Source organism: Magnolia sinica, chromosome 4 (assembly GCF_029962835.1).
Source record: "Magnolia sinica isolate HGM2019 chromosome 4, MsV1, whole genome shotgun sequence".
Classification (NCBI taxonomy): domain Eukaryota; kingdom Viridiplantae; phylum Streptophyta; class Magnoliopsida; order Magnoliales; family Magnoliaceae; genus Magnolia; species Magnolia sinica.
Window position 1 is genome coordinate 76,419,520 of NC_080576.1, and position 18,348 is coordinate 76,437,867.

Consider the following 18,348-nt stretch of genomic DNA (forward strand, 5'->3'; position numbering starts at 1 on the left):
GGAGCATATGTATACAGACATGCAAGACACTTCTCGGAAGTGGAGGCCTCTCCCTCAGAGACCGATTAGAACAAAGATGCCTCAAGACCTTTCTGGAAGCTCTCCGATCCATAAATCCCATGCTCATTGTTCGGGCTCTTGTGATCAGAACAATAGATACCAGTGGAGAAAACCGTCTTTTGAATGGAAACCCTCTTGCGAATGGCTAACCAATACTCCCTTCGTCTTTATATAAGAAGATGATTCACTAATCAATCGTCGCCTACAATGAAGACGGAGGGCAGAGTTCTCTCCTTCAAGTTCCTTCTTTCGTTCAATCGATGGATTCAGAGGAGTCATCGCAAGCCTCCTTGAGACGATTTTCTCTCTCTCAAATCCATCAAGAGATTTGCTGGATATGAAAGCAGATCTCGAAAATCGAAGTGGGATGGGGAGAATCTCTCTCAATTTGATGCCGTATCGAGCATGGTTTCCAATGTCCTAAACCATCACCGACGAATGAAGTTTCCAAATGAAGGATATGGTTGGAAACATGGGACTTGCAATTCAATCCCTCTTAATACATTCTAATACGTTGCACCAAACACGCCGGCAAGGAGGTAGATGGAACAATGGGGTATTAGATTGCAACATTTGAAGAGGATACTCGTGGTCAAAGATTTAGAGGGCATCCTATTGGTCATTTATTTAGCAGTTAAACTTGCTTTGTCCAATAAACCTTTGGTACATCCATCTCAATCATGATGGACCTAGTTAACTATAATAAATAGCGATTTTTATGCTTAGCCACTTCGTTTTATTGAGGTGTGTATACACACGTGGTTTGAGTTTTCATGCCTCAATTGGTGAAGAATTGTTGTAATTCATATGAAATGTATTATTTTGCATTGTTAGATTGAAACCCTTTAATAACTTTCCAAATTGAGTTTTCGTGTATTTAGTAAAAGCTTGAACAATAGATGCAATCTCAGTTCTACTTTTTAATTGATAAAGCCATGTAAATCTAAAAATATAACAATTCCCCAAACATTTGAATGTACCAACTCAAAAAGAGATTTAGTTTTAGTTTCAATGTACGGATAGGACATACGAGTATGCTTAGAAAGCTTATATGTTTCATAACTGAAAGAAGAAATATCACTAAACTTAATGGAATAAATTCAAAATAGAATGTACTGAAATATGTCCTAGATGGGAGTGCCAAAGACTAAGAGACTCCCCATCATTACTTCTGGAAATTGTTGCACAAGAAGGTGACACTCTGTTTATATCAAGCATGTACAACCATCCTGACTCACATTCATCACCAATCTTCTGCACAGTCTGCAGATCTTGAATAACACAAAAATGTGGGAAAATGTGACAGAGCATTGCAGTTGTTTGGTTAGGGCACTTACTGGAAGTAAATTTGGATGGGAATGATGAAACATGAATGACAAATGGGAAGTGTAAGAGAAGAATAAAGTTGACAGCTTCTTTTCCCTAATATTTTAGAAAAGGAACCATTTGCTAACTTGATCCTATCATTAAAGGAAGAGAATGTAAGGAAATTACCTTGTTTATTAGTCTGTGATCAGTAACACTTATAATCATGGATGCACAAGGACTAGGCAGGAGGTTAAATATGCTTGGTAGAGATACCTAAAGGGTATTGTAAGAGTGGCAGAAGAGGTTGATGCTTGATGATTTGTGTAGCTTTAATTAACGCAGGAGCTTGGATGATTTCAAAACTGTCCCCTCCCCCTCAACTGTGACAGTATTGGCCCATCTTCTAGGCTTCGGTCAAAGATGTGGGTGCAGATCATAATAACGTTCTCTAGTATATATCGATGATGACCACAATGAGTACAAATCAAACTATCTTGACCAACATTTTGTGAGGGTGCATGATTTGTTCATTCCCCAGTTTGTCCCTTTGCTGGAAATCCTACCCTGTTCGTTTGGATCCAACAACAAAGGCAGGCCTCTCCATGGTTGGTGGCATAATTGAGGCCCATCGGTTTGCCTTGCTACAAATGTAATTATATATGGTCTCAAGTAGGAGAAGAGACTCATGCTCCAAAATCTGAACCCTTTGAGGTTCAAAATCATCATCGAGTCCCCCAAGGAACTCGAATATACAAATCTTCTTATGCCTCTTCCGTACATCATTAGGAATTGGGGATTATGGCATGTTGCGATAAAGTTCGTTCCACCTTTGATAGAGAAAAGCATAATAGGATTCCATAGAGAACTCCCCTGTCGCATATTAATTAGCTGTGTAACTAATACGTTCGTGTCAAATCATCATGGTGAGAAAACATTTTGGCAACTATATCCCAAATCTCTTAGGTTGTTGAACACGTCATTAGTGGTTCACTTATTCTAGGCTACATAGAGTGAAGTGACCACTCCATAACTGTGACGTTGTCACTATTCCAATCTTCATGGGATGGGTCCCTACGGGTAGAGCAAGCTTTGTTCTAGAGATAACATCCAATTTTCTCTTACCTCCAAGAAATATCTTCATATACTGTGCTCATGTGAGATGGTTGCAGCCATCCAATTTTACCGTAATAATGCAAAGGCTAGGATGATGTTGGTCTATTGACCTTGAGGGACCAACCTTTAGACCATCCATAATTTAATACTAAAAAAAAGGAAGACATGAAGATACCAAAATAACACATACCAATAAGTGAATGGTCGCAAACGATGAGAGAAGTATAACACATAGGTTCTTCACATATGATTCGGAATGGAAAACGGCAACATTGCTCGGAGATGATGAACAAGGGGTGGCGAGGCCGTGAGTAGCAGGGGCTACGAGGTGGTTTGAGTGCCTTTGTGATGTGGTGGAGCGCCGATATTGTGTGGTGGTTGCGCCTAGAGAGAACTATGGTTGGAGAAGCCCTAGCTCTGATACCATGTGGTTTTGGAGTAATTAGGGTTCTCCCTTGCTCCCAACCCCCCTTAGTTTGGAATGTGCATCACGGTAATCCCAATTTGATTATTTCTTTTTTAAAAGATTAAATTCTAGTTAAATTTGAATGGTAAATCCAAACACACCCTTAGCTTGGTATATCATTCATTGACACAGAAATCAGACTTGCTGTGGTTTGTTTTCATCATGGTGTGTAAAAGAAAGGAAGTAATGAATGTGCAACTTGCCAACTTGTCGAAATTTGAGTTGTACTCTAAATGCTTATTGGTCGATGCAAATTGATTTTTTTCCTTTCGGATTTGAGAAAGTTTCTTTTTCCCTTCTATGGGTTAGTAAATCTAGATTTGTTGTTCTGATGACAAAAACCTTCTCGGTTTGATAAAGAGACATCTTTCTACTGATATAATCTTTCACTGCTTACTCTAGGAATGCCATCTTGATTTTGCAAAATTTCTCTCTTTTTCATTCTTATTATGAATTTTGATGACTCATATGAAGTGAGATTGAGTCATTGGATTGAAGTTCTCTTTACACAATCACTACCAGAGGATTAGTGGGCATCTAGTAAGTCAAATATCCATATTTGTTCAATCTACTCCCTTTGTTCAGTAACACAAAATGAAGATATGGGCTGACAATGGTTTAACTCTAACCACAAACCTCATAAATAGGCATAATAATCATCTAGAGTTCTCTTCCCCAAATGGAATTGACAAATTTTGAGGTCATAGGGAAATATTTTTCTTCTGCAAGAAGCAATGGATCTTCTTTAGTTGTCCTAGAAAACATAAGATTTTTACTGACACGAGGTTGCTTTTAATGTAATAACCATGAAGTCAAGTTTTTTTTATTTTTATTTTCAATCTCCATACATAAGGTCTTTGGGAGCTGGCTCTTTCATCCTACCATGGACACACCCAAGCATTTCTTGCCATAGTTTAGGTATCTGCTATAGTTGTATATGATCATTCCTTTAACCTTGCCTAGTTTTGGATGGGTCATATCCAAATCGGTGATAAGACTCGGCCTTTGACTTGGGCTAGTCCGGGATTGAAACTGAGATTTTAAACCTTGTTTGGTGCTTTTGTCATTTACACTTTTGAACCACTCATCAGTTGAGCAATATATGCATGTTTAGTGTAAACGGATGGTTTATTGTCTTTCCTGGCATCCATTTCTTCATACATGTTTAGCCCACTTGATAAATGAACCGTTTAGATTTTTGTGCCAAGGAACATTCACCATTAGGACCTTCCCATGAATGTCAGGGTTCTGGCTACTTGGGTGAACCGTCTAGATTTATTTATTTTTTTTGCCAAGGAATATTCACTATTGGGACCTTGGTGGCCATTACGGGGTTGTAAAGACCGTTACGTAAAGGTAATAGTGGCAACCGTTACACGTTATGGGGTTGTAACGGCCGTTATGGAAAAAATGACCCATAACCACCGTTAACAGCCCATTCCATCCCCTGTAAACGCCATAACAACCTTGTAATGGTCTGTTACGGGGCAGATTCAGGTTTTTCATACTTTTTTTTTTTCAACACTACAAGGCAGATACAAGTTTTTCGGGATTTTCTTTCTCAATAATAACATCCGTTATGGGGGCCTTAACAGTTGTTGCGACCTGTATAATAAAGGTAATGGTGGTGGCCATTACGGCCACCATTACCGTTACGGAATACCTTGATAGGGACCATCCCATTAATGTACCATGTTCTCCCCACTTAGGCACGTGTAGCGCATTTGTGTTTCTCAATTAAAAAGAGACCGTAACGGTCGTAACAGCTGTTATGACCTGTATCGTAAAGGTAACGGTGGTGGCCGTTACGGCCACCATTTCTGTTACGGAATACCTTGATAGGGACCATCCCATGAATGTCCCATGTTCTCCCCACTTAGGCGCGTGTAGCGCATTTGTGTTTATACTTGAAGATGAGGCTTCTGGAATTAGCAATGTTTGTAAAAATTTCAGTTCAATACTTATTCACCAATTCTTTCCTGCAGCTTCCTTATACTGGTCTTTAATCTTGCCTAATTTTCAGGTATACAGCATTATACTTGGTGCTGTTCATTGCAACCCTTTTTCAGTATTTCTTTACATCAGCTTCATCTCCAGGGTAATGACTTTCATGCATGCCAAGTTTGTCTTCCGCAACTTGAGATTCGATTCAGAAATTTTGATTAGATTATTGGAGGCTCTTGTTTCTGTTTGTGTAAGACATGGTTAATGCAATTTCTCGTATGTTAGGTATGTCCTTGATGCAATGAGTGCTTTCAATGAAACACATGCTATCTTCAGCAAGACATCAAGTACTTCAAAGTAAGAATTGTTCATTTTGCTGAAAGTGGATTTTCTCTTGCTGCTACCTAGTGCTTGAAGAGAGTCTTGTACTATCTTATTGTTATAAACTTATAATGCGAGTCATTAATTAGTCAGAAAATAATCAAGTGCAAACGGTTGCTGTCGTCCCCACTGTGATGATGTGTACTCCGACCATCTTGCACGCCTTCCTTCATTTGGCAATGGGCCCAAAAAATCATGCCAGTCTATGACTCAGGTGGGCCACACATGCAGGAAGAGTTGAGAGGCGACATCCACCCTTGATTGTCGTAGAAAGTCCACCTTGTTGTTTATATGTCGTCCAATCCATGGAAATCAAACATTTGCCCTCGATGATGGCACTCAAAAAATCAGGCCATTTTGAAACTTGGGTAGGCCCCAGCAGAAATCAATGGCTGGCGTCCCCCTCCCAACTGTTTCATGCTCATGCGGCCCACCTGAGTCATGGATTAGCCTGATTTTTGGGACCATGGCAAAACAAGGGATAGCATCTATGGTTGTTAGAGTGCATGCCATGAACACATCATGGCATCCACTCTGAAGCATTTTGCATGCATTCCCTCATCTGGCCATGGGCCTAAAAATCATGCCAATCCATGAGTCAGGTGGGCCACACGAGCAACAAGAGTGAGAGGGGATGCCCACCTTATAGAAAGTCCACTGTGTTGTTTATATGTCATCCAATCCATGGGAATCAAAGATTTGCCCTCAATGAAGGCACACATAAAAAAATAGGCCATTCTGAAACTTCAGTGGGCCCCAGAAAAATCAATGATTGGCATTGCCCTCCCAACTGTTCCTGCTCATGTGGTCCACCTGAGTCATGACTCATGGATTGGCCTGACTTTTGGGCCCATGGCAAAACAAGGGATGACGTGCATGATTATCGGAGTGGATACCATGAACACATCACGGTGTGGCCCACAACTCTTTTGCACTGTAATTATGGTGAAAATGTTACTAGATCACGACCCTTAAGTAGTCACTAAAGCTTACTAGTTACTATTTTCTTTTGCTTTTGTGTCTATCAAGCAAAGACAATCTGCTTCGAGCAAAGATGGAAGCTTGCTTCCCCTCACAGGTGGTCATCAGCCAGGAGAAAATACTCCTGGGATGACTTCTGCATCCTGGACGAAGCTATTGATGGGCATGTATCCTCCTGGATCATCCAGCAGGTAGACAAATTTCTAAGGCTTCTCTTTAATATTAACATAAATCATTGGTTGTTTGTTATATACAGGTGCATGCACATTACTTAGAAGCTTGAAAATATGTTTGATACCCCTGGAAGACACTTTCAATGGATGTCATGGACATGGAAAATTCTGATTTTCTCATTTATATTGAAAATCTGTATTCATGCCTCAATCTTTGTTACTTCTGCTGCAGCATTAGTAATGGCCCTCGGACTAGATGATGGGCCTGCTGACCACTAATAAGCATATTGACATCCAGAACGAAGAGAATAATCAGATGCAAACCGAGAATTAACTAAGTTTATTCATTGTAATGATGACACCCACAGAAAAATGGTATGCAATTGCCCATAGATAAAAAGGCCAAATGATATTTGAAGAATTGCCTTCTGCAAGGCCATAACATCCCAAGCATGATATCGGGTGCCAATGCGGGGCTCATAGAACGAGACGACCTCCATGATTTTTGAGAAGAAAGGCTCTTCGGTGGATATGATCAAGTGAAGACATCCAGGTTATGGTAGCAAACTGGGCCTTGTCTCAGCCCCATTTCAGAGGGAGCTCCATTTCTGATCTTCTCTTTGATTGGAACTTGTTCATTTGGGAAGATAGGGTATCTTATTTCATTTTCTGGGCCTTTTTGTTTTTTTGGTGGGGAGGTCGCTTCCGGTTGTATCAAGGGGGGGCGCGGATTTCCTGCGAAAGCCTTTCGCAGGAAGTTCCTACGCTGGTAACCTAGGTGGGGCCCAACGTGACGTTTGTGAGAATCCACCCTGTCCATCCATTTTCTGAGCTCATTTTAGGACAGGAGACCAAAAATGAGCCGTATCCAATACTCAAGTGGGCCTAAAACGTGAGCATAAAACGTCCACAGTTGAAATATTCATGGGGCCACAAAAGTTTTGAATCAGACTAATATTTGTTTTTTCTGTTCATCCCTATAGCAATGACGTTATTAACGGTATGGATGGCATGTAAACATCACTGTCGACCCCAGGGAGGTTTCAAAGGTAGGAATTTCCCTACCCACCTTTTCCTTTATTGCGGCCCACTTGAGTCTTGGATCCTTCTCACTTTTGGACTCAAGTCCTAAAATTGGCTTATAAAACGGATGCACAAGGTATTTTTCTCATAAACATCACGTTGGGCCCCAATCCGTGTCCAACAAGGGGAGGCATGGTCTGCCTACTGTTACAAATTATTTTTTTTTTAAAAAGGTTTTTTTTTTTTTTTTTTTCAAGGGGGTATTTCACTAATGCTTGTCTCAAAATGCGATGCTTCACCTGGAAGGGGGATGTTGAGCTAAAAATAGCTGGGGTTTGTCCATGTTTATGTATCGTGTGAAATAAGCTCAGTTAGATGAATTTCACATGATGTATCATTAACTATGTAACTAACTTCTTCCTCTTGGACATGGCAGAAATTGGACTTGCACCTATTGTCATGTTTTGCAGGTATATCCTGTTTATATCCTTTTGCTTTCTACTTTAGAATGTGTGATTCTGTAGGATTTTTCACCAGATGCTGAATGGTTCTTTTGTTCCACATGTGGTGGCTGTCACGATATAAAAGCAAAGTTCATTGTGTGCTACTTATTAGATGCTTTCAATTTATAGATGTTTTTGAGTAAGTCACTTTTTAGATTTCTGCATCAGTATCATTCTATTCTAAGTTCACGATGCATAGTTGTTGGAAATGTTGAACTACTTAGATGCAATTAATTTTGAAGCTAGACCTCCAGTTGTGAGATTTAAGATAGATGAAGGTCAAAGAACTAGATTCTTTCAAGTGCCTTTGTGAAGATTTCACCAATTTCTATGTCATTTATGCTATCACAAACTTAATGAAATTGCACATAATTGGGAGATGAATAATTTGTTCTCTATAGTGATTTAAATATCGGTATTGATGCATGTATCACACCCTTGGGATGTGGAAACATATTGGTATTGCAATGTATCATTGTTTATGGGAAACATTGGGGAAATTGATCAAAATTATCAATGAAACTTTAATAGATGTTAAAAAAGACACATTATTACAGACTTAGAACTAAAAAAAATCATAAAAAAACAAGTATACATAATAAGTTTCCTTTGCATCAGGTCCTAAACTATGCACTGTTTGACAAAAGTGATGTAATTATATCCAAAATGAGTTAATATCATTTATAAATCATACAAAGCAAGTGCGAAAACACAACCAATACATTTAAAAGCAAAAAAAGAAAAGAAGTAAAAATATACTTGTGCCCTCATTACACCTGTTAATGAATGTAATATGGGTCTACATAGGCCCACTTAGATGGGTTATTTTGGTCTAGGACAGAGGGGGTTTTGTTTTTGTTATTAATGACATTTCTGTAATTATGAAACTTTCATAATATAAAAGAAGGAGAGGGGGGCTGTGAACCCTAACTTTAGCCCATTCTCTTCTCGTCTTTTTTTTTTTCCTTATCTATTCCATCTTTCTTTCCACTATTTTACATGGTATCAAAGCTAGGTCGTTTCTGATCCTTCTTCTTATTCTCTATTTTTTCTTCTTCTTTTCATTTATCCCGTGGTGCTCCTTATCTTGCTTGTGCTATTTTTTTTTTGAAATTTTTTTTAAAAAGAAACCTAGTGTTTCTTTTTTGTCTCATTTGTGCGCCGGGCCTCTGTATTGGTCTGTGTGTGCGTGGGTGAATGAGGACATTGGCTTCTCTAATGATATCACCTCATGTGTGATCATTGCAAATGTGTGGGTTGTTTGCTTGTGTTGGATGCCGTGTTCGAGACTATATTTCTTTATGGCTGGTTGGAAGTGGTGGATGTGTGGGCTGATTCTTCTATTTGAGGTGAAGTGTGCATCGTGTGAAGTGTTCAAGTGTGGTGCTTATTAATTGTGCTATGTCAACTTGCATTTCTACTTGTGAGTTACTCTTCTTTTATTTGTTATGGAGATAAATAGTAACCCTAAATTTATAAAATCATATGACGTTTTAGGGGTCCAGATAACCTCTATTAGGTAAAATGGGACAAATTATTTATAGTGGTCTAAGTCAATCAAAGTTTTTCTCATGGCCAAGGGAAAATTGAGATATCTGGTCACAGAGAAACTTGAAGAATCTAGTACTTACGACCAATAGTTTAAGGAAAACGCCTAAATTATGACATGGTTATGGAATAGTATGGAACCCTCTATAAGTAAAAATGTCATGTTTTTGGATACGGTTAAGGAAGTTTGGGATGCTCTATGAGAGATGTATTCATCTGATAAAATCATCTCTTGTACTTAGTAATATGAAAAAATATTTGAGCTTCAACAAGGAGAAATTGTTGGGTGAATAGAATACTATTCCAAACTTAAATGAATGTAGGGAGAGCTAAATGTGTATCAGTCCCTAATTACCGATTTGGAGAAATTATGTGAGCAACATGAAGAGTTTCGAGTGACCAACTTCTTATCTGGGTTGAAATGTGAGTATAAACTGGTTCGTGCACAATTTTGTGTAGCGAAGGTTCAAGAAAATAAAAACAAAAGAAAAAAATGTGCCATCTTTAAGCAAGGTGTATGCACGCCTCTAGTGTGTATCTTTGGGCTTTACAAGTGGAGCCAATGACAACTCGACTCTAGCATTGTTCTCTAGACGGGCCATAATGGTGGCCATGGTGGAAGAGTTGGTCTTGGTGATATGGGAGCTGGGTGTCGCAAAGGTCGCGGACCTAGGAAGTGCACACATTATGGGCTTTCCAATCATTTTGATGGAAAATGCTGGGACCTCCATGGGAATTGCATGGGCTGAATAAGCTCCCCACACTAGAGAGAGCAGCAGACATCTTTTGGTTAATTCTTCATCTACTGCTCCACAAACACGTATGACTGGTGAGATGGTTACTTTGACTCAAGAAGAATATTCTAAGTTGCTGAACAATCTATAGAATCAGTCTGTTCCTATTACTTTTGTAGTTACTTCCACTCCTATGGCTACATTCGTAACCTCAGGTATGACTTGTTTAGGATCTAAGTCTCATACTTCATGGGTAATTGATTTTGGAGCTTCCGACAATATGACAAGTCAGTTTAGTATGTTTTCATCTATTGATGGTTCATTAACAAGCTCTTCTGTCACTGTGGCAAATGGTACCCATTCCAGAGTATGTGGAATGGGTACCGTTCATATAAGTCCCTCTCTTTCATTATCCTCTGTTTTATTTGTCCAAATTTTTTTAAAGCCTCTAGTCAGTTAGCAAACTATCATATCTATTAACTATTGCATTACTTTCTCTCATTCACATTGTGTTTTCAAAGACTTCAAGATGAAGAGGAAGATTGGTGGAGGACATGAGCACGATGGGCTATACTATCTTATTTGTGACATTATGGACGCAATAGCACAAAAAGACATCTTAACAATCAGTGGCACTAGCGTCTCAGTCATCCATCATTGAAAAAGGTGTCACTCCTTGTTGTCGATGTCATGTCTAGAGTGTGGTTTGTGAGTTGAGCAAGCATCACCGTGCTACTTTTCTACCACGTGTTGAGAAGCATCGTTTAGTTCATTTAGATGTCTAGGGTTCAGTTAAAATATCTAGTAGGTTTAGATTTTAGTATTTTATTACATTTGTTGATGATCATTGAAGAGCAACATTGCTTTATTTAATAGAAGATAGATTTGAATTGTTTTATACTTTTAAGAATTCACATAGAAGTGCATAATTAGTTTAATTCAAAAGTGATTGTGTTTTAGTCTAATAATGCTAAGGAGTACACGTCCCAAGTTTTTAGTCAAAATTTTTTCTTCTTAAAATAGGAATCCTATATCCAACATCATGCACATATCTCATAACAAAACGGGATTGCAGAATGGAAAAATCATCACTTCCTTGGGATAACTTGTGCTCTCTTAATTTATATGAATGTTTCTAAGAGTTTTTGGAGTGCTGTAGTACTCATAACGTGTTTTCTAATAATTCGGATGTCCTCATCTATTTTAAAGGGTCAATCATCTCATCAAGTTTTGTTTTCAAATACTTCGTTGTTTTTTCTATCTCCTAAAGTTTTTGGATGCATTTATTTTGTCCATGAGTTGGAGTCCATGAGTTGGAGTCTGACCATGGTAAGTTTCATCCTTGAGCAGTTAAATGTGTTTTTCTTGGATATTCTCGCACACAAAGGGGTCATCGTTGTTATACTCTAACACTTTAAAGACAATATGTATGTGTAAATGCTACCTTTTTTACCCTCCCTTATTCTTCTTAAAAGATAACAAATCTCTTGATACAGAAATTCTTTCCATACCTATTGTGGTCAACGAAGACATCTAACATTTATCATCTACTGCCTCTTCCATTCCCACTGTACCTCAACTGAAGGTCTACTTAGGATGAAAACGGACAAATGGTACAACTGATCAAAACGTGACGTCGAACATATCTTCTTCAGAGACTTGTGGTTCGGTGACTTTTCTAGATACATCTTATATTCCTATTGTCACGTCCTAAACTCGGAAACTGGCCTTACAAAATTCCTGATTACCGAATCCGGCACCGGCAGCCTTCGTAGTACCCCATTCTCGGCTCCCGACACCCATATACCAGGTTCCGATCCTGGGATCCTACAAGGAGGATTTTCAACATGAATTTGCTTCAGCAAAACCACAAGCATAACCCACAAACAATAACAAGAACACCATCACAAGATCTACTATGATAAAAAACTTTAGGTACAATGCATAAGTGAAATACAATATCAATATCAAAAGCTCTAGAAGATAGCTACGTGCTCCAATCTCAATGTTGCTGTGGCGTCCTAGCCTCACCTACACGCAACGATTATGCATAAGCTTATTATAGAAAGCTTAGAGGGTGGTGTAAGTGCGTGCACAAGATAAGTGCCAAGTATGCAATATTAGAGCAATGCGGAAACATGTTGGTAAGTTCATGAATGCTATCGGCCGTACCAAGGCTATGTGATGTAAGACATGAATGCCATCGGTCATACCAAGGCTATGCGATGTGAGACATGAATGCTATCGGCCATACCAAGGCTATGTGATGCAAGGCCTACATGGCCAATGTTATATGCGAGATGTAACTCAAGCATACTAATCCTCATCTGAATCTACATAATAGTACAACTTATCTCTGGAATATCACCGGGGTCTATTACACTCCAAACCAGATTGCCACCTCATCGTGCGCAATAAAGCGAGTGGAAGAGACCTCACTATCCGCCTCGCTAGTAATCTGCCAATATCTACCCGGCACGTTGATAGCGGACCCATTTCTCGAACTGGTCAAACTCAGCCTAGCTTTGCCCCCTCCTTTCGGGCGAGTAAGGCCGCACCCCCTTCCAACCGACCACAACACAGTGGGAAGCGCGGCCTCCTGGTATTCGGCACTTGACACTCATGCATCCACTCGGTCTAGACGTTGGAGCAACCTCCTGGTACTATAAGGGTTTAGGGAATTTCACCCAGGGACATCCATCGTGCCCCATGTATAGAAAAAGATTTCCGGTGTCCAATCCTGCCATCCACGATATGCCTGTGGAGGCTATGGCCTTGATGTCGCTAGGGTATACGGTAATCGTGTAACACAAATGCGAGATGCATGAGTCACACTAATCAGTCATGCAACAATCCTGCGCGTATCGCGCGCTCATGTGGATAACTTTTCGTATCAGGGAGTCCCATAATAATCCGCCCAATGGTGTATGTTATGATCAATCACTCCTCATATCAAGCATACATATGATGCGCATGGGCATAAATCATAGTGTTATACTAAGCATACTCATAGTCGTAATCGATAATCGGCTTGTATATAAGGCGGGGTCCATAGAAGGACAGCGGATCTGATCTATAACATGAAGATCGGTCCTTAACTGTGGATATACCAAATCTGACATCGCAGATCCTACCATCTACGGTAATGATATACTCTCCTCATGACAAGGATTAACCTAGGGACAAGGAGTGGGCTTCCTCGCTCGTTCCGACACGTAGCAAACTGGGCTTCCCAATGGGCCTGATATGCACAAGGTGTGCTCTATGACCTTGGACAAATCTACAAGGCATGATGGAAACACCAGCAATAATGGGGGCCCAACGGTTTGGGCTAAGCCTAATAAGGTGGGTCATGTTAATATCAATGGGGGCCCAATGAATTGGGATAGCCCAAAAAGGTGAGATGGATCATACTAATAATAGTGGGGGCCCATCAATTTGGGTTAGTCCACTAAGGGGAGATGAGAATGGGCCTAACAATGGGCCGTAGGGAGATTACAATGTGGGCATTTAACCACCATTGCTCTTACAATGTGGACATTTAACCATCATTGCTTCCAACGCTAGGCCCATTTAGAATCTATCCTATAATGGGGCCCATAGGCCTAATACTTGCTAGGAATGGATGATCATCATAAATATTATCACAAACATTATGGTGGAGTCATGCATCATAATTGGGCCTCATCACATCATAATGGGCCTCACACAAGGGCCACATATACATCATATCGGGCCTCACCACATGGGCCTCATATACATCACCATGGGCCTCATACAAGGGCCTTACATGTATCACATTGGGCCTCATCACATGGGCCCCATATACATCACCATGGGCCTCATACAAAGGCCTCACATGCATTATATTGGGCCTCACACAAGGGCCTCATATACATCACATTGGGCCTCATCACATGGGCTTCATATATACATCACATTGGGCCTCATCATATGGGCCTCACATACATCATAGCCCATGGGCTAGACATAAGGGATGGGTAGTGTGTGCAACACATACATCATAGTGGGCCCGATGGGGCAGCCCATATAGTCTAGAAAATAAATGGACAACATGCACAATATACACATCCAGGTGGGGTCCCATAGATTAGCCCTTTGGTCCAGAAAGTAGATGGGTAGTCTGCTTACAATACATACATCAAGGTGGGCCTATTGCATCACAAAGTGGGCCTCACCACTGCTGGCCAGGTGGATATACAATGCATACATCATGCTGGTCCCACCATCCAGCAGGTTGGACTGTGCAGCTACAACACGTCTCAAGGTGGGCCCCACCGTGGGTCCCACGCCCAGAAAATGGACGGACAACGTGAATAAAACACATTGTGGTGGAGTCCCACTGTCCAGCAGCTGGACGGTGAGGATGAAACCCATACACCAAGGTGGGTCCACACGTGTGGCCCACCATAGCTTGGGATAAAGCTACTACTTACGTTTTCTATTCGTCTAGGCCTGCTGGACGTCAGCAAGGTGGGCCCCACGGGCGATCGACATGGATGAAACATATACATCATGCAAGGGGTCCACGTGGGTGGGCCACCCATCCAGAAAATCAGGCTGATCCTTGTGTTTTCCCTCATCTAGATTGGCTTGAAAATGGGTAGCAAGGTGGCCCAAAAATCTAGATGTGTGGGCATCCCATGTTTGGACAGCAACATGCATCAGGTGGGCCATCATGCAAGGGATCAAGAGAGAGAGAGAGAGAGAGAAACGTGTGATGGAGGGGCCCCGCCACTATGGGTCCCTCAATAGATGCATCATACATCATACATTCATCAAGATGGGTCCCATGCATTGCATGGCCCTACATAAGAAAATCTAAGGTGGGGATGCCATCCCCACCACAACTCAAGGGTCTAGATGACCCATCAATAGCATGGATTTAAATAAAACATCATGATGGGGTCCATGGAGAATGGGCCCTTCATGGATCATGCATGCAACAAGGATGGGCCATTGGCCACATCCAAAGGGTCAAGTAGGATATCCACCATTGATTGGTGAGTCCTACATGCTCCCATGCAATAGAAGATAAAGATCCATGAGAGAAAGGGAAATCTAGTCCTAAACATGCACCCACCTTGGATCTTTAACTTCTTCTTTCCTTATGCTCCAATGCTCTTATGAAGCTCTTTTAATGGTGGAGATGGGCTTTTGATGGTTGGATTGGTGGGGAAAATAGGTGGAAGAGGGCTGGATATGGAGATGGGTTGGGACGTCCCAAGCTCTCTAGTTGCAATGGAGGATGAGAAAATGAGGAAGAATGAGGGAGGGAGAGAGATAAGAGAGAGATAGCTAGCTCTCTAGTTAGGCAATGATTAGTTGTAAGGTGATTATGACTTGTAAGGTAATGATGGATTTGTAAGAACATGGGGAAGAGAGGCCGTCATTACCTAGCAAGCATGGGGTGATGACATCACCCCCATGATAGCCTAGGGAATGGTGCCATTTGAGATAGGTGGGTCCTGCAACGTGCGGTCCACGGCCATAATAATGTGCGGGCCATATCTTATGATCTAAGCGTTGGATTGGCGTACAAGACGTGGTGTCGGAACCGTGGCGACGACGTGGTCGCAATGGCATGGGTTTCGGGTTGAGTCAACTCGGGTTCACATGATGCGACTCAGGGTTGCGCGCAAATACTATCTACAGGTTGCTGGTCGCTGGAATTTGACCGGGAGGACTGCGGGATCCTACGAAACGGAATGGTCACTAGGACACAGGCCTGACACCTATTTCCCTAAGAAAAGGTTAGCGTACGTGTACCAATTATCCCATCTCTAAGTATGCTTCTTTTCATTGCTTATCTGCAAATTTCCACAACTTTGCCCTGTCAATGTCTTTTCACTTTGTTCCCAATTCATATGAGGAAGCTTTGTTACATAAGGGGTGGAAGCAGGCTATGGAGGAAGAGATGGATGCACTTCATCGGAGTGACACTAGGGAACTTACCACTCTTTCAATTGCTAAACGTGCTATGGGTTGCACATGGGTCTTCACAATCAAGTTCCATCCTGATGGTATAGTTGAAGGCTTGCCAAGTTGCTAAGGGGTATATTCAAACACCTGGTGTTGATTATAGTGAAACCTTCTTTTGTGTGGCCAAGTTGAATTTTATTTGGCTTATACCGTTTGTAGTTGTTAATCATAGCCGATCCCTCTCCCATCTTGACCAAAAAAATGCATTCCTTCATAGTGATCTCATAGAGGAAGTTTATATAGAGCAACTTCCTGGATTTGTTGCTCAAAGGGAGCCTGACAAAGTGTGTGAATTGCGAAAGGCAATTTATGGGTTAAAATAGTCTCCACGTGCATGGTTTGACATGTTTAACAATGTTGTATTAAATTATGGCTTTATTCAAAATCATGTTGATCATTTTGTTTTTGTACGGAAAGGTATCTTAGGTCTCATTGTTCTTGTGGCATATGTGGATGATATGTTTATTACTGGAAGCGACAACGAGGAGATTGAAGATGTAAAGAAGTATCTTCAACAACATTTTACCATAAAAGATTTGGGCAGTCTTCGATACTTTTTTGTTATGAAAGTAGCCATATCCAAAGGAGTTAATTCTTCTAAGAGCAAATAGGTTCTGGATTTATTCATGGAGACAAGTCTTCTTGGGACCAAGCTAGTTGACACTCCAATGGATCCTAATCACAAGCTTTTAAGTGTTTCAGGAGACGCAGTGGAGGATCCGGGGATGTATAGAAGATTGGTTGGAAAACTTATTTATTTAATTATTACTCGACCAGACATATTTTATGTGGTGAGCGTGGTAAGCCAATTCACGAGTTCTCTAAGAGTACCTTACATGGGAGCAATTATTCGAATTTTGTTTTCTCAAAGGAGCATCGGGTCAGGGAATTTTGTCTAAATGGAATAGTCATCTTCAGGTCACAAGATGTACAAATTCAAATTGGGCAGGTTCCTTAGATATTGTTCATTTGTGGGAGGAAATCTAGTCACATAGAAGAGCAAAAAGCAGAATGTGGTGGCTCGATCGAGTGCCAAAGCAGAGTACAGAGTAGTGGCTCATACCTCCTATGAGTTGATGTGGATTAAGAAATTGTTGCCATAAATGGGATTTACAGTGCACCTACCTATGTAGTTATTTTGTGACAATCTGGCTGCTTTATACATAACAAAAAATCCGATCTATTATGAAAGAACGAAACTCATCATAGTCAATTGTCACTTCATATGTGAGAAAGTTTCCAGTGGTGAAATCTCTGCTCCATATGTTCGATCTCCGGACCAACTCACTAATGTGTTCAACAAGGCTCTTCTTTCCACTCAGGCTACACATATATTCCAAGCTTGGCATAAGTAATATCTATGCTTCAGCTTGAGGGAGAGTGTTAATGGATGTAATATGGACCTACATAGGCCCACTTAGATGGGTTATTTTGGTCTAGGAGATAGAGAGGATTTTTGCTTTTATTATTAATGGAATTTCTGTAATTATGAAACTTCGATCATATAAAAGAACCCTAACTTTAGAACATTATATTCTCTTCTCTCCCTTTCCTCTTCTCTATTCCATCTCTCACCTATGCGTCTGTGCTTCAAACCCACATAGAGTTATGAGGCGGCTCAAGTAATCATCTCATCTCCATAGGGGTGGCTGTTGTATTGCTCTTCTAGGAATCAACCATACTATGTCAGGTCATAGTAGTTTGATACCAATTAAGATACCCTTTCAGGTATCATTGATACCCATCCTTTCTGAATTGAATTAGTACACCCTTCCATGGGTATTGCGTGATCATCTCCATCCGTGACTGATGTGGATCTAGAGTTGGATGTGGATTGGTGTATATGTAGTGTTTGTAGTATCGGTATCATTACAAGTGTTGCGAGCTGGGGATATGGAAACATGTATCAATATCGTCAATATCTAAAAATGTATCGCTGATTGAGGGAAACACTGGAGAAATATGAGGAAAACTTTGGGAGATGGTAAAATACACATTTGCATATTTAGGAATAAAAGAATTGCCAAAAAGAACCATACAAAATAAATTTTCTATTTCACAAGGGCCTAAAGCATGTGTTGTCGTTAAAAATCTATGCAATAGTAACCAAA

General features: G+C 40.6%; 1 protein-coding gene across 1 annotated transcript in view; it reads left to right on the plus strand.

Moving 5' to 3' along the window:
* LOC131243245 (protein S-acyltransferase 10-like) overlaps nucleotides 1-18,348 on the plus strand; it is a 69,746-nt gene that overhangs the window by 3,422 nt on the left and 47,976 nt on the right. Inside the window, exons 3-6 of the mRNA XM_058242445.1 lie at nucleotides 4,971-5,045; nucleotides 5,177-5,248; nucleotides 6,307-6,444; nucleotides 7,886-7,919. Coding sequence (XP_058098428.1) covers nucleotides 4,971-5,045; nucleotides 5,177-5,248; nucleotides 6,307-6,444; nucleotides 7,886-7,919 — 319 coding nt within the window. The remainder of the gene's footprint in view (nucleotides 1-4,970; nucleotides 5,046-5,176; nucleotides 5,249-6,306; nucleotides 6,445-7,885; nucleotides 7,920-18,348) is intronic.